The 20,463-nt window shown below is 69.2% G+C and overlaps 1 protein-coding gene across 1 annotated transcript in view; it reads right to left on the bottom strand.

Moving 5' to 3' along the window:
* Window positions 1–18,277, bottom strand: part of LOC141737109 (phosphoribosylformylglycinamidine synthase-like) — a 42,942-nt gene extending 24,665 nt beyond the window's left edge. Inside the window, 12 exon segments of the mRNA XM_074571725.1 lie at window positions 1,225–1,353; window positions 3,738–3,869; window positions 4,630–4,758; window positions 4,873–4,997; window positions 6,445–6,585; window positions 10,015–10,064; window positions 10,067–10,122; window positions 11,181–11,367; window positions 14,055–14,160; window positions 14,983–15,121; window positions 16,503–16,695; window positions 18,149–18,277. Of these exon segments, the coding sequence (XP_074427826.1) occupies window positions 1,225–1,353; window positions 3,738–3,869; window positions 4,630–4,758; window positions 4,873–4,997; window positions 6,445–6,585; window positions 10,015–10,064; window positions 10,067–10,122; window positions 11,181–11,367; window positions 14,055–14,160; window positions 14,983–15,121; window positions 16,503–16,695 (1,387 nt within the window). The 5' untranslated portion in view covers window positions 18,149–18,277.
* Between the last annotated feature and the right edge of the window lie 2,186 nt (window positions 18,278–20,463).

The following is a 20,463-nucleotide window of genomic DNA, read 5'->3' as shown; positions in this document are numbered from 1 at the left end:
GGTTGGGGGGGAATTTGGGGGTGTCGGGGGGGCAATTTGGGGGTGTGGGGGGATTTGGGGGTGTTGGGGGGGCAATTTGGGGGTGTCAGAGGGGGTGTGGGGGGCAGTTTGGGGGTGTGGGGGGCGATTTGGGGGGGTCAGGGGGGTTTTGGGGGGGTCTGGGGGGGGGAATTTGGGGGTCCCAAGGGTGAAGGGGGGGGGTTGGGGGGCAATTTGGGGGCCTGGGGGGGAATTTGGGGGGGTCAGAGGGGGGTTGGGGGGGGATTTGACAGCCTTGTGGGAGTATTTGGGGGTCGGGGGGGGCACTTGGGGGTCACAGGTGACTTGGGGGTCCCGGGGGGGGGAGGTTGGGGGTCCCATGGGGTGCTTGGGGGTCCCAAGGACGGTTTGGGGGATCCCGAGAGAATCTGGGGGGTTCTGGGGGGAATTTGGGGGTCACGGGAGGACTTGTGGGTCGCGGGGGGGGGGACTTGTGGGTCCTGGGGTGACTTGGGGGTCCCGGGGGGTGACTTGGGGGTCACGGCGGGGGGGACGTTGGGGGTCCCATGGAGGGCTTGGGGGTCCCAAGGACGGTTTGGGGGATCCCGAGAGGATTTGGGGGTCCTGGGGGGGATTTGGGGGTCCCATGGGGAGTTGTGGGTCCTGGGGGAGACTTAGGGGTCCAGAGGTGACTTGTGGGTCACGGAGGGTGACTTGGGGGTCCCGGGGAGGGGGAGGTTGGGGGTCCCATGGGGTGCTTGGGGGTCCCAAGGACGGTTTGGGGGATCCCGAGAGGATTTGGGGGGTTCTGGGGAGGATTTGGGGGTCGCAGGGGGACTTGTGGGTCGCGGGGGGGGATTTGTGGGTCCTGGGGTGACTTGGGGGTCCCGGGGGGTGACTTGGGGGTCCCGGGGAGGGGGAGGCTGGGGGTCCCAAGGACGGCTTGGGGGTCCCAAGGACGGTTTGGGGGATCCCGAGAGGATTTGGGGGGTTCTGGGGAGGATTTGGGGGTCACGGGGGGACTTGTGGGTCCTGGGGTGACTTGTGGGTCCCGGGGGGTGACTTGGGGGTCGCGAGGGGGGGAGGTTGGGGGTCCCATGGAGGGCTTGGAGGTCCCAAGGATGGTTTGGGGGATCCCGAGAGGATCTGGGGGGTTCTGGGGAGGATTTGGGGGTCGCGGGGGGACTTGTGGGTCGCGGGGAGGTGGGGGGGGGTACTTGTGGGTCGCGGTGGGGGGGTGCGGACCGGGCTCGGGGGGCTCCTTGCGGACGTGCTGGTCCTCGATGGCGCCGATGCCGCCGCTGAACATGATGGGTTTGATCCACTCCCGCCGCTGCCCCCCCGGCAGCACCTGCCCGAAGGAACGGGCGAAACCTGGGGGGCCGCCCCACAGCGGCGTCACCTCCTGCCCCATGGCCGGGGACACCGCCCCGCCCCCCCCCCCGGGGCCTTGGCCCCCAAGGGCGTCGCAGGGCTTCGGGGGAGGGGGGACGCCTCCAGGGTCCCCAAAAGTCCCCAAGGCCGTAGGGTGTCCCCAAGGGTCTGGAGAACTTTGGGTGTCCCCAAGGGTCCCCAAGGCCATGGAGGTCTTTGGGTGACACCTAGAGGGTCCCCAAGGGTCCCCAAGGCCATAGGGTGTCCCTAAGGGGCTCTAAGGGTCTGGAGAACTTTGGGTGGCACCTACAGGGTCCTCAAGGGTCCCCAAGGCCATGGAGATCTTTGGGTGGCACCTTGAGGGTCCCCAAGACCACAGGGTGTCCCCAAGGGTCTGGAGAACTTTGGGTGTCCCCAAGGCCATGGAGGTCTTTGGGTGTCACCTTGAAGGTCCCCAAGGCCATAGGGTGTCCCCAAGGGTCCCCAAGGGTCTGGAGAACTTTGGGTGGCACCTGGAAGGTCCCCAAGGGTCCCCAAGGCCGTAGGGTGTCCCTAAGGGGCTCTAAGGGTCTGGAGAACTTTGGGTGTCACCTAGAGGGTCCCCAAGGCCATAAGGTGTCCCCAAGGGTCTGGAGGACTTTGGGTGGCACCTAGAGTGTCACCAAGGCTGTAGGGTGTCCCTAAGGGTCTGGAAAACTTTGGGTGTCCCCAAGGGTCCCCAAGGGTCTGGAGGACTTTGGGTGTCACCTAGAGGCTCCCCAAGGGTCCCCAAGGCCGTAGGGTGTCCCTAAGGGGCTCTAAGGGTCTGGAGATCTTTGGGTGTCACCTGGAGGGTCCCCAAGGCCGTAGGGTGTCCCCAGGGGGCTCTAAGGGTCTGGAGGACTTTGGGTGGCACCTTGAGGGTCCCCAAGTCTGTAGGGTGTCCCCAAGAGTCCGGAGAACTTTGGGTGGCACCCAGAGGGTCCCCAAGGGTCCTCAAGGCCGTAGGGTGTCTGTAAGGGTCTGGAAAACTTTGGGTGTCCCCAAGGGTCCCCAAGGCCATGGAGATCTTTGGGTGTCACCTTGAGGGTCCCCAAGGCCATGGAGTGACCCCGAGGGTCCCCAAGGGTCTGGAGAACTTTGGGTGGCACCTGGAGGGTCCCCAAGGGTCCCCAAGGCCATGGAGGTCTTTGGCTGTCACCTAGAGGGTCCCCAAGGCCGTAGGCTGTCCCCAAGGGTCCCTAAGGCCATGGAGAACTTTGGGTGTCACCTTGAGGGTCCCCAAGGCCATAGGGTGTCCCCAAGGGTCTGGAGAACTTTGGGTGGCACCTAGAGGGTCCCCAAGGCCGTAGCGTGTCCCTAAGGGTCTCTAGGGATCTGGAGATCTTTGGGTGTCACCTTGAGGGTCCCCAAGGCCATAGAGTGACCCCGAGGGTCCCCAAGGGTCTGGAGAACTTTGGGTGGCACCTACAGGGTCCCCAGGGGTCCCCAAGGCCATGGAGATCTTTGGGTGGCACCTTGAGGGTCCCCAAGACCGTAGGGTGTCCCTAAGGGTCCCTAAGAGTCTGGAGAACTTTGGGTGGCACCTAGAGGGTCCCCAAGGCTCCCCAAGGCCGTAGGGTGTCCCTAAGGGGCTCTAAGGGTCTGGAGAACTTTGGGTGGCACCTACAGGGTCCCCAAGGCCATAGGGTGTCCCCAAGGGTCTGGAGAACTTTGGGTGGCACCTAGAGGGTCACCAAGGCCGTAGGGTGTCCCTAAGGGTCTGGAAAACTTTGAGTGTCCCCAAGGGTCCCCAAGGGTCTGGAAGACTTTGGGTGTCACCTAGAGGGTCCCCAAGGGTCCCCAAGGCCGTAGGGTGTCCCTAAGGGGCTCTAAGGGTCTGGAGATCTTTGGGTGTCACCTGGAGGGTCCCCAAGGGTCCCCAAGGCCATAGGGTGTCCCCAAGGGTCTGGAGATCTTTGGGTGTCACCTGGAGGGTCCCCAAGGCCGTAGGGTGACCCCAAGGGGCTCTAAGGGTCTGGAGAACTTTGGGTGTCACCTAGAGGGTCCCCAAGGGTCCCCAAGGCCATAGAGTGACCCCAAGGGTCTGGAGATCTTTGGGTGTCACCTGGAGGGTCCCCAAGGCCGTAGGGTGTCCCCAAGGGGCTCTAAGGGTCTGGAGAACTTTGGGTGTCACCTAGAGGGTCCCCAAGGGTCCCCAAGGCCATAGGGTGTCCCCAAGGGTCTGGAGCTCTTTGGGTGGCACCTGGAGGGTCCCCAAGGCCATAGAGTGACCCCAAGGGGCTCTAAGGGTCTGGAGCACTTTGGGTGGCACCTGGAGGGTCCCCAGGGGTCCTCAAGGCCACGGAGGACTCTGAGCATCCCCAGAGGCCCCCGGGGGGGTCCCCGGGGGGGTCCCCGCTCACCGGCCAGCACGGGCTCCCCAAATTTGTTGCCGTAGTCGCTGGCGCCGTCGCTGGCCCCGATGGCCACCTCCAGGGGGCGGGCGAAGGCCGTGGGGTACGGCTGCCCCCCGTCCTCCCACGGCAGCTCATAGCCTGGGGGGGGACACGGAGAAGGGGGGGGGACACCTCAGTCCCCATCCAGGCAGGGGGGGGAGGGGGGGGAGCCCGAGTTTGGGGGGAAAGGGGGTGTTTTGGGGGGGTTCGGGGGTGTTTGGGAGTGGGCGGGGGCGGGCAGGGGGTGCTGGGGGTGGGGGGGGGGGCTGGGAGGGTTTGGGGGGGGTCCCGGGGAGGTTTGGGGGGGTTTTGGGGGGGCCCGGGAGGGTGATGGGGGGGTCAGGGAGGGTTTTGGGGGGGGTCCCGGGGGGGTTTGGGGGGGTTTTGGGGGGACCCGGGGGGTGATGGGGGGGTCAGGGAGGGTTTTGGGGGGGGTCACGGGGGGGTTTCGGGGAGTTTTGGGGGGACCCAGGGGGTGATGGGGGGGTCAGGGAGGGTTTTGGGGGGGTCCCAGGGGTATTGGGGGGGGGTTTGGGGGGGGCACAGGGGGTTTTTGGGGGGGTTCGGGGGGGTTTGGGAGTGGGCGGGGGGGGGGCAGGGGGTGCTGGGGGTGGGGGAGGGTCTGGGAGGGTTTGGGGGGGTTTTGGGGGGGCCCGGGGGGTGATGGGGGGGTCAGGGAGGGTTTTGGGGGGGGTCCCGGGGGGTTTTGGGGGGGTCTGGGGGGGTCCCAGGGGGGTTTTGGGGTGTTTGGGGGGGGGTGGGGTGGGTTTTGGAGGGCTCCCCATGGGGTCGGGGTTGGTGGGGGGGGACGGTTCCCCGTGGGGCAGGGTTGGGGGGGGGGCGGGGGGGTGGCTCTCACCGGGGATGAGGAGGTTGCCGAAGCTGTAGCCGACGGTGCCGGCGATGACGTGGGCCCCGCGGCCGGTGCACTGCACGTCCCGGATGCGCCCCCCCGTCCCCGTCGTCGCCCCACTGAAAGGGGCCACCGCTATGGGGCGGGGAGAAGGAAGGGCGGGGGGGGGGACACACACACACCACATGAGAGGAGGCGTCTCCTCCAGCCCCACGCGTGCCCCCCCCCCGGCCCCCCAACCCGCCGCACCGGTGGGGAAGTTGTGGGTCTCGGCGGTGAAGATGACGTGGCGGATGGTGGTTCTCTTCTCATAGGGGCTGGGGGCGGCCGGGTCCTGGGGCCACAGCGCCGTCACCGGCACCCCCCGGATGGCACTGGTTGGGGGGGGGACACACACACACACACACACGGGGGACACGTCACACACCCCGTCCTCACCCACCGGGGTGTCACACGGGCACCCATGGGTGGTGGGGTGCTGCCGAGCTTCATGGTGTCATCACCCGTGGGTGGTGGGGCACCTCAACCGTCATGGCGGCACCACCCGTGGGTGAGGGGACACCCCAAGGGTCATGGCGGCACCACCCGTGGGTGAGCGGACACCTCAGCCATCATGGCGTCACCACCCGTGGGTGAGGGGACACCCCAAGGGTCATGGCGGCACCACCCGTGGGTGAGGGGACACCTCAGCCATCATGGCGTCACCACCCGTGGGTGAGGGAGCACCTCAACCATCATGGCGGCACCTCCCGTGGGTGAGGGGACACCCCAAGGGTCATGGCGGCACCACCCGTGGGTGAGGGGACACCTCAGCCATCATGGCGTCACCACCCGTGGGTGAGGGGACACCCCAAGGGTCATGGCGGCACCACCCGTGGGTGAGGGGGCACCTCAACCATCATGGCAGCACCACCCGTGGATAGTGGGACCCCCAACCCCCATGTCATGGTCACCCATGGGTGACGGGACCCCCAACCCCCATGTCGTGGTCACCCATGGGCGATGGGACCCCCAACCTCCATGTCATGGTCACCCATGGGTGGTGGGACCCCCAACCTCCACCCCAGGGTCACCCATGGGTGATGGGACCCCCAACCTCCGTGTCATGGTCACCCATGGGTGGTGGGACCCCCAACCTCCACCCCAGGGTCACCCATGGGTGATGGGACCCCCAACCTCCGTGTCATGGTCACCCATGGGTGACGGGACCCCCAACCTCCATGTTATGGTCACCCATGGGTGGTGGGACCCCCAACCTCCACCCCATGGTCACCCATGGGTGACGGGACCTCCAACCCCCATGTCATGGTCACCCATGGGTGACGGGACCCCCAACCCCCATGCCGTGGTCACCCATGAGTGGTGGGACCCCCAACCTCCACCCCATGGTCACCCATGGGCAATGGGACCCCCCAACCTCCACGCCATGGTCACCTATGGATGACAGGACCCCCAACCCCCATGTCGTGGTCACCCATGGGTGACGGGACCCCCAACCTCCACGTCATGGTCACCCATGGGTGACGGGACCCCCAACCCCCATGTCATGGTCACCCATGGGCGATGGGACCCCCAACCTCCACGCCGTGGTCACCTATGGATGACAGGACCCCCAACCCCCATGTCGTGGTCACCTGAGGGTGGTGGGACCCCCAACCTCCACGTCATGGTCACCCATGGGCGATGGGACGCCCCCCAACCTCCCCGCCCCCCCCACTCCTCCCCTGCCTGACCGGGCTTCCCCACGGCCCCCCTCTCCCCCCAGCCCCGCCGCGAGGCCTGGAGGCCGTGGGGCAGCCGTGGGGCAGCCGTGGGTCCCACCTGCTGTTGTCGGAGAACTTGATGACGTTGTTGGGGTTGCTGGAGCGCTGGGTTCCCATGATGCTCTGGAAGAGCGACTGCGGCTCCTCCCGCCCGTCCACCACCAGCCGCCCCTTGAAGAACCAGTGGCGGCTGTGCTCGCTGTGGGGCAGGGGACACGGTCAGGGGGGCCCACGGCGACGGGGCGGGGGGCAGTGGGGGACGCGGTGGTGGGGAACGGGGTCAATGGGGGACGTGGTGATGGGGTGACATCAACGGGGTGCATGGGACGTGGTGGGGGGGGTGGGGTCAGTGGGGCACATGGGGGGGTCAATGGGGCATATGGTCATGGGGCGGGGTCAATGGGGTCAATGGGGTCAGTGGGGTCAATGGGGACACGGGGGGGTCAATGGGGCACACGGGGACGTGGTTGGGGGGGTGCGGTCAATGGGGTCAATGGGGCACATGGTCATGGGGCGGGGTCAATGGGGTCAGTGGGGTCAATGGGGCACATGGGGACATGGGCGGGGTCAATGGGGCACACGGTGATGAGGGGTGGGGTCAATGGGGTCAATGGGGCACATGGTCATGGGGCGGGGTCAGTGGGGTCAATGGGGCACATGGGGACATGGGGGGGTCAATGGGGGACATGGTGATGGGGGGTGGGGTCAATGGGGCACATGGGGGGGTCAACGGGGCACACGGGGACGTGCTTGGGGGGGTGGGGTCAATGGGGTCAATGGGGCACATGGTCATGGGGCGGGGTCAATGGGGCACACGGTGATGGGGGCTGGGGTCAATGGGGTCAGTGGGGTCAATGGGGCACATGGGGACATGGGCGGGGTCAATGGGGCACACAGTGATGGGGGCTGGGGTCAATGGGGTCAATGGGGTCAGTGGGATCAATGGGGCACATGGGGACATGGGGGGGGTCAATGGGGGACATGGTGATGGGGGGTGGGGTCAATGGGGTCAATGGGGTCATGGGGGGGTCAATGGGGCACACGGGGATGTGGTTGGGGGGGTGGGGTCAATGGGGCCCATGGGCAGATGGTCATGGGGGTGTGGGGGCAATGGGGGACGTGGTGGTGGGGTGACATCAACGGGGCACATGGGACATAGTGGTGGGGGGGTGGGGTCAGTGGGGCACACAGGGACATGGGGGGGTCAGTGGGGCACATGGTCATGGGGCAGGGTCAGTGGGGTCAATGGGGTCAATGGGGTCAATGGGGCACATGGGGCACATGGGGGGGTCAATGGGGGCCGTGGTCATGGGGGGTGGGGTCAATGGGGTCAATGGGGCACATGGTCATGGGGCGGGGTCAGTGGGGTCAATGGGGCACATGGGGGGGTCAATCGGGCCCATGGGGACACGGTCATAGGGGGTGGGGTCAATGGAGTCAATGGGGCACATGGGTGGGTCAATGGGACACATGGTCATTGGGCGGGGTCCGTGGGGTCAATGGGGTCAGTGGGGTCAATGGGGTCAATGGGGCACATGGGGACATGGGCGGGGTCAATGGGGCACATGGTGATGGGGGGTGGGGTCAATGGGGTCAATGGGGCACATGGTCATGGGGCGGGGTCAATGGGGCACACGGTGATGGGGGGCGGGGTCAATGGGGTCAGTGGGGTCAATGGGGCACATGGGAACATGGTGATGGGGGTGGGGTCAATGGGGTCAATGCGGTCAATGGGGCACATGGGGGGGTCAATGGGTCACATGGTCATGGGGCGGGGTCAATGGGGTCAGTGGGGTCAATGGGGCACATGGGGACATGGGCGGGGTCAATGGGGCACACAGTGATGAGGGGTGGGGTCAATGGGGTCAATGGGGCACATGGTCATGGGGCGGGGTCAGTGGGGTCAATGGGGCACATGGGGACATGGGGGGGTCAATGGGGGACATGGTGATGGGGGGTGGGGTCAATGGGGCACATGGGGGGGTCAATGGGGCACACGGGGACGTGGTTGGGGGAGTGGGGTCAATGGGGTCAATGGGGTCAATGGGGCACATGGTCATGGGGCGGGGTCAATGGGGTCAGTGGGGTCAATGGGACACATGGGGACATGGGCGGGGTCAATGGGGCACACGGTGATGAGGGGTGGGGTCAATGGGGTCAATGGGGCACATGGTCATGGGGCGGGGTCAGTGGGGTCAATGGGGCACATGGGGACATGGGGGGGTCAATGGGGGACATGGTGATGGGGGGTGGGGTCAATGGGGCACATGGGGGGGTCAATGGGGCACACGGGGACGTGGTTGGGGGAGTGGGGTCAATGGGGTCAATGGGGTCAATGGGGTCAATGGGGCACATGGTCATGGGGCGGGGTCAATGGGGCACACGGTGATGGGGGGTGGGGTCAATGGGGTCAGTGGGGTCAGTGGGGCACATGGTCATGGGGCGGGGTCAGTGGGGTCAATGGGGTCAATGGGGTCAATGGGGCACATGGGGGGGTCAGTGGGGGCCGTGGTCATGGGGGGTGGGATCAATGGGGTCAATGGAGTCAATGGGGTCAATGGGGCACACGGTCATGGGGTGGGGTCAGTGGGGTCAATGGGGTCAGTGGGGTCAATGGGGCCCATGGGGGGGTCAATCGGGCCCATGGGAACACGGTCATGGGGGGTGGGGTCAATGAGGTCAATGGGGTCAATGGGGCCCATGGGGACACGGTCATGGGGGGTGGGGTCAATGGGGTCAATGGGGTCAATGGGGGGGTCAATGGGGGCCGTGGTCATGGGGGGTGGGGTCAATGGGGCACATGGGGGGGTCAATGGGACACATGGTCATTGGGCGGGGTCCATGGGGTCAATGGGGTCAATGGGGCCCATGGGGGGGTCAATGGGGGCTGTGGTCATGGGGGGTGAGGTCAATGGGGTCAATGGGGCCCATGGGGGGGTCAATGGGGCACATGGTCATGGGGGGTGGGGTCAATGGGGTCAATGGGGCACATGGGGACATGGTGATAGGGGGTGGGGTCAATGGGGTCAATGCGGTCAATGGGGCACATGGGGGGGTCAATGGGGCACATGGTCATGGGGCGGGGTCAATGGGGCACACGGTGATGGGGGCGGGGTCAATGGGGTCAGTGGGGTCAATGGGGCACATGGTCATGGGGCGGGGTCAGTGGGGTCAATGGGGTCAATGGGGCACATGGGGCACATGGGGGGGTCAATGGGGGCCGTGGTCATGGGGGGTGGGGTCAATGGGGCACATGGGGGGGTCAATGGGACACATGGTCATTGGGCGTGGTCCATGGGGTCAATGGGGTCAATGGGGCCCATGGGGGGGTCAATGGGGGCTGTGGTCATGGGGGGTGAGGTCAATGGGGTCAATGGGGCCCATGGGGGGTCAATGGGGCACATGGTCATGGGGGGTGGGGTCAATGGGGTCAATGGGGCACATGGGGGGTGGGGTCAATGGGGCCCATGGGGGGGTCAATGGGGGCCGCGGTGACGGGGTGACATCAACGGGGCGCACGGGACACGGTGACGGGGGGGGGGGGGGGGGGGGGGGGCAGGGCCGCGTGGGGCGGGGCTGTGGGGGGTGGGGGGGGGAGGTGTGGGGCGGAGCCGTGGGGCAGAGGCACCTGTTGGACTGGGCCAGGTCGAAGCACTCCACCGAGGTGGGGTTGCGCCCCCCACGGCGCGGAAGAGCCGCGTGTAGAACTGCACGTCCCAGGGGTCGAAGGCCAGGCCTGGGGGGGGGGACACGGGGGGGGGACACGGGGGGGGGGACACGGGGCAGGGGGGGACACGGGGGGGGACACGGGGGGGGGACACGGGGGGGGGACACGGGGCGGGGGGGGACACGGGGGGGGACACGGGGGACACACGACAGCGTCACCCAGGGGCACCGAGGGCACCTCGGCCCCCTCCCCCCCCCAAATGCCCCCCCCCCACGTCCCCCATGTCCCCAACGCCCCCCCAATGTCCCCAATGTCCCCCCACATCCCCCATGTCCCCAATGTCCCCCCAATGTCCCCAATGTCCCCAATGTCCCCCAATGTCCCCCAGTGTCCCCAATGTCCCCAATGTCCCCCATGTCCCCCATGTCCCCAATGTCCCCAATGTCCCCCCACATCCCCCACGTCCCCAATGTCCCCCAATGTCCCCAATGTCCCCAATGTCCCCCATGTCCCCCATGTCCCCAATGTCCCCAATGTCCCCAATGTCCCCAATGTCCCCCCAATGTCCCCCCAATGTCCCCAATGTCCTCCATGTCCCCAATGTCCCCAATGTCCCCCAGTGTCCCCAATGTCCCCAATGTCCCCCCACATCCCCCATGTCCCCAATGTCCCAAATATCCCCAATGTCCCCAATGTCCCCAATGTCCCCCAAGTTCTCAATGTCCCCAATGTCCCCCCATGTCCCCAATGTCCCCCATGGCCCCCAATGTCCCAAATATCCCCAATGTCCCCCAATGTCCTCCATGTCCCCAATGTCCCCAATGTCCCCCAGTGTCCCCAATGTCCCCCATGTCCCCCCACATCCCCCATGTCCCCAATGTCCCAAATATCCCCAATGTCCCCAATGTCCCCCAAGTTCTCAATGTCCCCAATGTCCCCCCATGTCCCCAATGTCCCCCATGGCCCCCCACATCCCCGTGTCCCCCCCAATGTCCCCATGTCCCCCTGTGTCCCCTTGTCCCCTTGTCCCCATGTCCCCCCATGTCCCCATGTCCCCCCATGTCCCCAGTGTCCCCCTTGTCCCCAACGTCCCCCCGTCCCCCCCCCGGGTCCCCGTGTCCCCTCACCCAGCTCCTTGTCCGCCTCCTCCAGGGCGCGGCTGCCCCCCCCCAGGACGTCGATGGTGGTGACGGGGACGGGGCGCGTGGGGACGTCGAAGGTGACGAGTGGCTCCGGGTAGAGCTGCTCCGTCATGGGGTCCCGCAGCGCCCGGGCCAGGCGTCCCCTCGCCCCCGCCGAGGGGGGGGCCTCCAGCTGGGGACACGGGGACAGCCCGGTCACCTCCCGCCGGGGGGGGACGGGGGGGACACTGGGGACAGGGGGGGACACAGGGGACACACAGGGACAGGGGACACAGGGACGGGGGGACACCGGGGACACTGGGGACACTGGGACCCGCCACCCCCGCCGAGGGGGGGGCCTCCAGCTGGGGACACGGGGACAGTCCTGTCACCTCCTGCCGGGGGGGGACGGGGGGGACAGGGGACAATAGGCACAGGGGGACACACAGGGGACAAGGGGACACGGACAACACACAGGGACAGGGGACACAGGGACAGGGGGACACTGGGGACACTGGGGACACTGACACTGGGGACACTGGGGACACTGGGACCTGCCACCCCCCGCCGAGGGGGGGGGCCTCCAGTGTCCCTCCCGCCGGGGGGGGAAGGGGGGGCACAGGGGACAATAGGGACAGGGGGACACAGGAACAGGCGACACAGGGACGGGGGGACACAGGGGACACTGGGACCCGCCACCCCCACCGACAGGGGGGCCTCCAGCTGGGGACACGGGGACAGTCCTGTCACCTCCTGCCGGGGGGGGAAAGGGGGGGCACAGGGGACAGGGGGGGACACAGGGACAGGGGGACACAGGGGACAATAGGGACGGGGGACCCTGGGGACACTGGGACCCACCACCCCCACCGAGGGGGGGGCCACCAGCTGAGGACATGGGGACAGTCCTGTCACCTCCTGCCGGGGGGGGACAGGGGGGGACAGGGGACAGGGGGGGACACAGGGGACAGGGGGACACAGGGGACAGGGGGGGACACAGGGACGGGGGGACACAGGGAACACTGGGACCCACCACCCCCACCGAGGGGGGGGCCACTAGCTGGGCACATGGGGACAGTCCTGTCACCTCCTGACAGAGGGGGACGGGGGGGGACAGGGGACGGGGGGGACAAGGGGACACTGGGGACACTGGGGACAGGGGAACACACAAGGACAGGGGGACACAGGGGACACTGGGCCCCGCCACCCCCGCCGAGGGGGGGGCCTCCAGCTGGGGACACAGGGACAGTCCTGTCACCTCCTGCCGGGGGGGGGATGGGGGGGGCAGGGGACAATAGGGACAGGGGGACACACAGGGACAGGGGGACACTGGGGACACTGGGGACACTGGGACCCGCCACCCCCACCGAGGGGGGGGCCACCAGCTGGGGACACAGGGACAGTCCTGTCACCTCCTGCCGGGGGGGGGGGACAGGGGACAATAGGGACAGGGGGACACACAGGGGACAAGGGGACACGGAGGACACACAGGGACAGGGGACACAGGGACAGGGGCACACTGGGGACACTGGGACCTGCCACCCCCGCCGAGGGGGGGGCCTCCAGCTGGGGACACAGGGACAGTCCTGTCACCTCCCACCAGGGGGGGACGGGGGGGGACAGGGGACAGGGGGGGACAAGGGGACACTGGGGACACTGGGGACAGGGGAACACACAAGGACAGGGGGACACTGGGGACACTGGGAGCTGCCACCCCCACCGAGGGGGGGGCCTCCAGCTGGGGACACAGGGACAGTCCTGTCACCTCCTGCCGGGGGGGGGGGCGGGGGGAACGGGGGGGGACACAGGGGACAAGGGGACACTGGGGACCCCGAGGACAGACAGGGCTGGGGGGACACTGGGGACAACAGGGGACAGGGGGACACAGGGGACACGGGACCCCAGGACGTGTCCCCGGGGTCCCCCGTGTCCCCAACCCACCCCCCCCCCCCGTCCCCACCCCCCCCAGGCCCCGATGTCCTCGCGCCCCCCCCGTCCCCAATGTCCCCCCCTGTCCCCAATGTCCCCGAAGCCACCCTGTCCCCTGTGTCCCCCGCGTCCCTGATGTCCCCAAAGCCCCCCCGTGTCCCCAAACCCCCCCCATGTACCCGAACCCCCCCGTCCCCGTGTCCCCCCCCTGTCCCCGAACCCCCCCCGTGTCCCCCCCGTCCCCCCCGTGTCCCCGGTGTCACCTCCAGCAGGAGCCTTTGGGCTCGCTCCAGGTGCCACATGTCCCCTGAACCCCCCCATGTCCCCAAACCCCCCCATGTCCCCAATGTCCCCCCTGTCCCCAAACCCCCCCGTGTCCCCCCATGTCCCCCTGTGTCCCCAATGCCCCCCCCCGTCCCCAACCCCCCCCACGTCCCCCCCGTCCCCGGGTCCCCGTGTCCCCGGTGTCACCTCCAGCAGGACCCTTTGGGCTCGCTCCAGGCCCCCCATGTCCCCAAACCCCCCCGTGTCCCCGAACCCCCCCGTGTCCCCCCGTGTCCCCCTGTCCCCGAACCCCCCCGTGTCCCCAAACACCCCCCCGTCCCCCTGTGTCCCCCCCGTCCCCGTGTCCCCGGTGTCACCTCCAGCAGGAGCCTCCGGGCTCGCTCCAGGTGCCACATGTCCCCAAACCCCCTGTGTCCCCAGTGCCCCCCCCGTGTCCCCCTGTCCCCAAACCCCCCCGTGTCCCCGAACCCCCCCGCCCCCCCCGTGTCCCCCCCCGTCCCCGTGTCCCCGGTGTCACCTCCAGCAGGACCCTTTGGGCTCGCTCCAGGCCCCCCGTGTCCCCAAACCCCCCCGTGTCCCCCCGTGTCCCCCTGTCCCCAAACCCCCCCGTGTCCCCAAACCCCCCCGCCCCCCCCGTGTCCCCCCCCGTCCCCGTGTCCCCGGTGTCACCTCCAGCAGGAGCCTCCGGGCTCGCTCCAGGCGCCGCACCCGGCCCAGCCCCGCGGCGCGGCAGAGGGAGACGGCGTTGGTGGAGGCGGCCGTGCAGACCCCCAGCCTGGGCACCCACGGGACCCCCTGAGCCACCGCGACCCACGGCACCCACGGCACCCCCCCGGCACCCCCCCGGCACCCCCCCGGCACCCAGGGTACCCCTGAGCCACCGCGCCCCCACAGCACCCCCCCGGCACCCCCTGAGCCACCGCACCCCCCCCGGGACCCCCCGACACCCATGGCACCCCTGAGCCACCACACCCCCACGGGACCCCCCCGGGACCCCCGGGACCCACGGGACCCCCTGAGCCACCACGCCCCCAACACCCATGGGACCCCCCCGACACCCATGGGACCCCCCCCGCACCCATAGGACCCCCCCCCAGCACCCATAGGACCCCCATAGGACCCCCCCCCAGCCCCCCCAGCACCCATGGGACCCCCCAGCACCCATGGAACCCCCCCCAGCACCCATGGGACTCCCATAGGACCCCCCTAACCCCCATGGGACACCCCCCCCCAGCCCCCCCAGCACCCATAGCCCCCCCCCAGCACCCATGGAACCCCCCCCAGCATGCACAGCCCCCCCCAGCACCCATGGGACCCCCCCCAGCACCCATAGGACCCCCGTATGACCCCCCCCCCAGCCCCCCCAGTACCCATAGCCCCCCCCCAGCACCCATGGCCCCCCCCAGCACCCATGGAACCCCCCCCAACACCCATGGGACCCCCCCCCCCCAGCACCCATAGCCCCCCCCCAGCACCCATGGGACCACCCCCCCAGCACCCATGGCCCCCCCCAGCACCCATGGGACTCCCATAGGACACCCCCCCCAGCCCCCCCAGCACCCCCAGCCCCCCCCGCACCCATGGGACCCCCCCGTACCTGGGCCCGATCTCCAGCAGCAGGTGGGGGCCGTGGGGGCGCAGGAAGCTGTGGGGGGCCACCTCCTCCCCCCCCCCCAGGGGGGCCCCCAGCAGCCAGCGCAGCACCCGCCCCTCCTCCGCCGTGGGGGGGGCCTCGCCTGCGCCCCACACATGGGTTACCCTGCCCCACACGGCCCGACCCACGGCGACCCCCCACACACACACCCCCCCTGACCCACGGCAAACCCCCCCGACCCACGGCGACCCCCCCACATACACCCCCTGACCCACAGCAACCCCCCTGACCCACAGCGACCCCCCCACATACACTCCCTGACCCACAGCGACCCCCCCACATACACCCCCTGACCCATAGATACTCCCCCGACCCATAGATACCCCCGTGACCCACAGACACCACCCCCCATACACCCCCTGACCCATAGATACCCCCCTGACCCACAGACACCCCCCCCACATACACCTCCTGACCCATAGATACCCCCTCACATACCCCCCCGACCCACAGCGACCCCCCCACATACACTCCCTGACCCACAGCGATCCCCCTACATACACCCCCTGACCCATAGATACTCCCCCCCTGACCCACAGACACCCCCCACATACATCCCCTGACCCATAGATACCCCCCCGACCCACAGCGACCCCCCCACATACACCCCCTCACCCACAGATACTCCCCCTGACCCACAGCGACCTTCCCTGACCCACAACAATCCCCCTGCCCCCCCTGCCCCCCATGTCCCCAGTGTCCCCCCCATGTCCCCCCACGTCCCCATGTCCCCCTGTCCCCAGTGTCCCCGTGTCCCCCCCTGCCCCCCATGTCCCCAACCCCCCCACATCCCCCCATGTCCCCGCGTCCCCCCCTGTCCCCAATGCCCCACGTCCCCCCACATCCCCATGTCCCCCCCATGTCCCCAATGCCCCCCACGACCCCATGTCCCCCCCCGTCCCCCCACCCCCTGTCACCCCACGGCCCCCCCATATCCCCCCCCATGTCCCCCATGTCCCCCCCATGTCCCTGTATCTCCCCATCCCCACACCCCCCCCATCCCCCTGTGTCCCCCCCGTGTCCCCCCCTGTCCCCGTGTCCCCCCCCCATCCTCTGTGTCCCCCCCGTCCCCCCATGTCCCCCCGTGTCCCACGTCCCCCCCGTGTCCCCCCCGTCCCCCATGTCCCCCCCATGTCCCTGTATCCCCCCCCATCCCCACACCCCCCCCATCCCCTGTGTCCCCCCCGTGTCCCCCCCGTCCCCGTGTCCCCCCCCATCCTCTGTGTCCCCCCCGTCCCCCCATGTCCCCCCGTGTCCCACGTCCCCCCCGTGTCCCCCCCGTCCCCCATGTCCCCCCCATGTCCCTGTATCCCCCCCATCCCCATCCCCCCCCATCCTCTGTGCCCCCCCCGTGTCCCCACGTCCCCCCCCGTCCCCCCATCCCCCCTGTGTCCCCACGTCCCCCCATGTGTCGTCCCCCCCCCGTGTCCCCCCCCCGTGTCCCCCCCGTGTCCCCCCCGTACCGTCCCAGCCCAGGTAGTAGCAGGTCTCGCAGGTGACGGCGGTGACCCCCGGCTCCACGGCCCGCGCCACCCGCAGGGGGGACCCCCGCAGCGACCCCCCCCCTCCGCCCGGGGGGGCCGACGACGATGACGACGACCCCCCCTCCACCCGCTCGGGGGGGCCCGGCCGCACGTAGAACCGCAGCACCTGCATCTGGGGGGGGGGGGGGGGGGGCACCCCGAAAGTCAGGGGCACCCCCCAAAACTCAGGGACACACACACACACCTCCCCCCCCCACGGGACCCCCCCGGCACCCCAAAACTTGACGGACCCCCCCCCCCCCAAATCGAGGGACCCCCACCCCCCCTCCCAGCACCCCCCCAAAATCTGGGGACAACCCCCCCCCCCCCCAAGACCCCGAGGACCCTCAAAGGCTGGGGACCCCCCCCCCAAAACCCCCAGGGACCCCCAAAATCTGGGGACCCCCCCCCTCCCAAACTGCAGGGACCCCCAAAACCCCCCCGGGACCCCCCCAGACCCCCGGGGACTCCCCAAACTTTCGGGACTCCAGGGGACCCCCCCACCCTTGGGGACCCCTCCGGATCCTCGGGGACCCCCTAAACCCCCCCCCAGGACCCCCGGGATCCCCCAGGGCCCCCCAAACCTTCGGGACCCCCGGGGACCCCCCGGACCCTCGGGGACCCCCTAAACCCCCCCCCCCCCGGGGACCCCCCCCATCCCTCAGGGCCCCCCCAGACCCTCGGGGACCCCCTAAACGCCCCCCCGGGACCCCCGGGACCCCCCAAACCTCCGGGACCCCCAAAACCCCCCGGGGACCCCCCCAACCCTCAGGGCCCCCCCAAACCTCGGGGACCCCCAAAACCCCCCGGGACCCCCCAAACCCCCCCCCCGGGACACCCGGGAACCCCGTAAACCCCCCCGGGACCCCCCAAAACCTCGGGGTCCCCCATAACCCCCCGTGCCCCCCAGACCCCCGGGGACCCCCCAAACCTTGCGGACCCCCCGGACCCTCGGAGACCCCCTAAACCCCCCCCGGGACCCGCCAACCCTCGGGGACCCCCCCCCCGGGACCCCCCAACCCTCGGGGACCCTCGGGGACCCCCTAAACCCCCCCCGGGACCCCCCAAAACCTCCAGGACCCCCCGGGACCCCCAAAGTCCGGGGACCCCGAAAACCCCCCAGGACCCCCCAGACCCCCGGGGACCCCCCAAACCTTCGGGACGGACCCTCGGGGACCCCCTAAACCCCCCCCCGGGACCCCCGGGACCCCCCAAACCCCCCGGGACCCCCAAAACCCCCCCCCGGGACCCCCCAAACCTCCGGGACCCCCCGGACCCTCAGGGACCCCCTAAACCCCCCCCCCCGGGGACCCCCCCCATCCCTCAGGGCCCCCCCAAACCTCGGGGACACCCCCCCCCCTCGACGCCCCCCTAAACCTTCCCCCCCCGCATTACGTCACTCCGGGGGGGTCCCTACGTCACACCCTCCCCCCCGCGCCACGTGCACCCCACGCCGGATGATCCCCCCCCCCCCCCCCAGCCCACGCGACCACCCCCCCCCAATATCTCGCGCGTGGGGGGGGGGGGTCCCCCATAGGTTACGTCACGCCACGTCACGCTACGTCACGCGTGGCACCCCCCCTCACCTCGCGCCGCTCCGCAGCCTCTGCCCCCGCCGCCGCCGCGCGCGCGCCACCAGAAGTGAAGGGGCGGGGCCAGAGGGAAGGGGCGGGGCCGAAGGGGGGCGAGGCCAATGGGAGGGGAGGGAGGGGGCGGGGCCACGTCTAGCCACGCCCACCCTCCGCCTCCTCCCCCCTTCCGCCTTAAAGGGACCGCGGCGTCCGGGCGCTGCCCCCCCCCACCCCCCCCTTCCCCCCTCCCCCCTCCAAAAAACGGGGATCCTCCCCCCAAAAAAAGGGACCCAGGAGCTGGGAGAACCCCCTCCCCCCCCCAATAAAGGGACCCCCCCAAAAATGGGACCCAGGAGTTGGGGTGCTGCCCCTCCCCCATCCAAAAAGGGACACCCCCCCCCAAAAAAAGGGACCCAAAAAGGGGACAACCCCCTCCCCCCCCCGAAAAAAAGGGACCCAGGAGCTGGGAGACTCCCCTCCCCCCCCAGAAAGGGACCCCCCCCCCCCCCCAAAATTTGGGAATCCTCCCCCTCCCCCCCCAAAAAAAGGGTCCCAGGAGTTGGGTCCTGCCCCTCCCCCCCCAAAAAGGGACACCCCCCCCCCAAAAAAAGGGACCCAAAAAGGGGACAACCCCCTCCCCCCCCAAAAAAGGGACCCCCCCAAAAAAAAGGGTCCCAGGAGTTGGGGTGCTGCCCCTCCCCCCCCAGAAAGGGACCCCCCCCCCCCCAAAATTTGGGGATCCACCCCCTCCCCCCCCCAAAAAAAAGGGACCCAGGAGCTGGGAGACCCCCCTCCCCCCCCAAAAAGTGACACCCCCCCCAAAATTTGGGGATCCCCCCCCCTCCCCCCCCAAAAAAAAGGGTCCCAGGAGTTGGGTGCTGCCCCTCCCCCATCCAAAAAGGGACCCCCCCCCAAAAAAAAGGGACCCAAAAGGGGACACCCCCCTACCCCCCCCCCCAAAAAAAAGGGACCCAGGAGCTGGGAGACTCCCCTCCCCCCCAAAAAAGTGACACCCCCCCCAAAATTTGGGAATCCCCCCCTCCCCCCCCAAAAAAAGGGTCCCAAGAGTTGGGGTGCCCCCCCTCCCCCCCCAAAAAGTGACACCCCCCCCCCAAAATTTGGGGATCCACCCCCTCCCCCCCCAAAAAAAGGGTCCCAGGGGTTGGGTGCTGCCCCTCCCCCATCCAAAAAGGGACCCCCCCCCCCAAAAAAAGGGACCCAAAAGGGGGACAACCCCCTCCCCCCCCCAAAAAGTGACCCCCCCCCAAAATTTGGGGATCCCCCCCCTCCCCCCCCAAAAAAAGGGTCCCAAGAGTTGGGGTGCCGCCCCTCCCCCCCCCAGAAAGGGACCCCCCCCCAAAAAAAAGGGACCCAAAAAGGGGACAACCCCCTCCCCCCCCCAAAAAGTGACCCCCCCCCAAAATTTGGGAATCCCCCCCCTCCCCCCCCAAAAATAGGGTCCCAGGGTTGGGTGCTGCCCCTCCCCCCCCCAAAAAGGGACCCCCCCCACCCACCCAAAAAAAAGGGGGGGGGGGGAGGGGATGGGGGGGGGAGTGTCCCCTCCCCCCCCATTGCTTCATCAGTGGGGGAGGGGCGGCCTTGCCCAGAAGCCTTTGCGGCGCCCCTCCCCCCCCACCCCCCCCAATCCCGGCCAGAGCCGACCCCCGCGGGGGGGGGGGGAGGGAGGGGGGAGGGGCGGGGGGAGGGGGGGGTGTGTGTGGAAGGTCACAGGTGACATCACCGATGACATCACGGGTGACGGCAGGTGGCCTTGGGGCTGGACTGTGGACCCACCGAGGGGACCCAGGCGTGCGGGGGGCTGGGACCCATAGCGGGGGCTGGGACCCATAGCAGGGGCTGGGACCCATAGAGGGGTCTGTGCCCCATGGTGGGGACTGGGACCCATAGCGGGGGCTGGGACCCATGGCGGACGGCTGGGACCCATAGCAGGGGCTGGGACCCATAGCGGGGGCTGGGACCCATAGAGGGGTCTGTGCCCCATGGCGGGGACTGGGACCCATAGCAGGGGCTGGGACCCATGGCGGACGGCTGGGACCCATAGCGGGGGCTGGGACCCATAGAGGGGTCTGAGCCCCATAGAGGGGTCTGGGACCCATAGCAGGGGCTGGGACCCATAGCGGGGGCTGGGACCCATGGCGGGGGGCTGGGACCCATAGCAAGGGGCTGTGCCCCATAGCAGGGGCTGGGACCCATAGCGGGGGCTGGGACCCATGGCGGACGGCTGGGACCCATAGCAGGGGCTGGGACCCATGGCAGGGTCTGAGCCCCATAGAGGGGTCTGTGCCCCACAGCGGGGTCTGGGACCCATA

The sequence above is a fragment of the Larus michahellis genome, unplaced genomic scaffold (assembly GCF_964199755.1).
Source record: "Larus michahellis unplaced genomic scaffold, bLarMic1.1 SCAFFOLD_340, whole genome shotgun sequence".
Lineage (NCBI taxonomy): Eukaryota > Metazoa > Chordata > Aves > Charadriiformes > Laridae > Larus > Larus michahellis.
The sequence above is the reverse complement of the archived record's forward strand: the minus strand, read 5'-3'. Positions and strand labels throughout refer to the sequence as shown.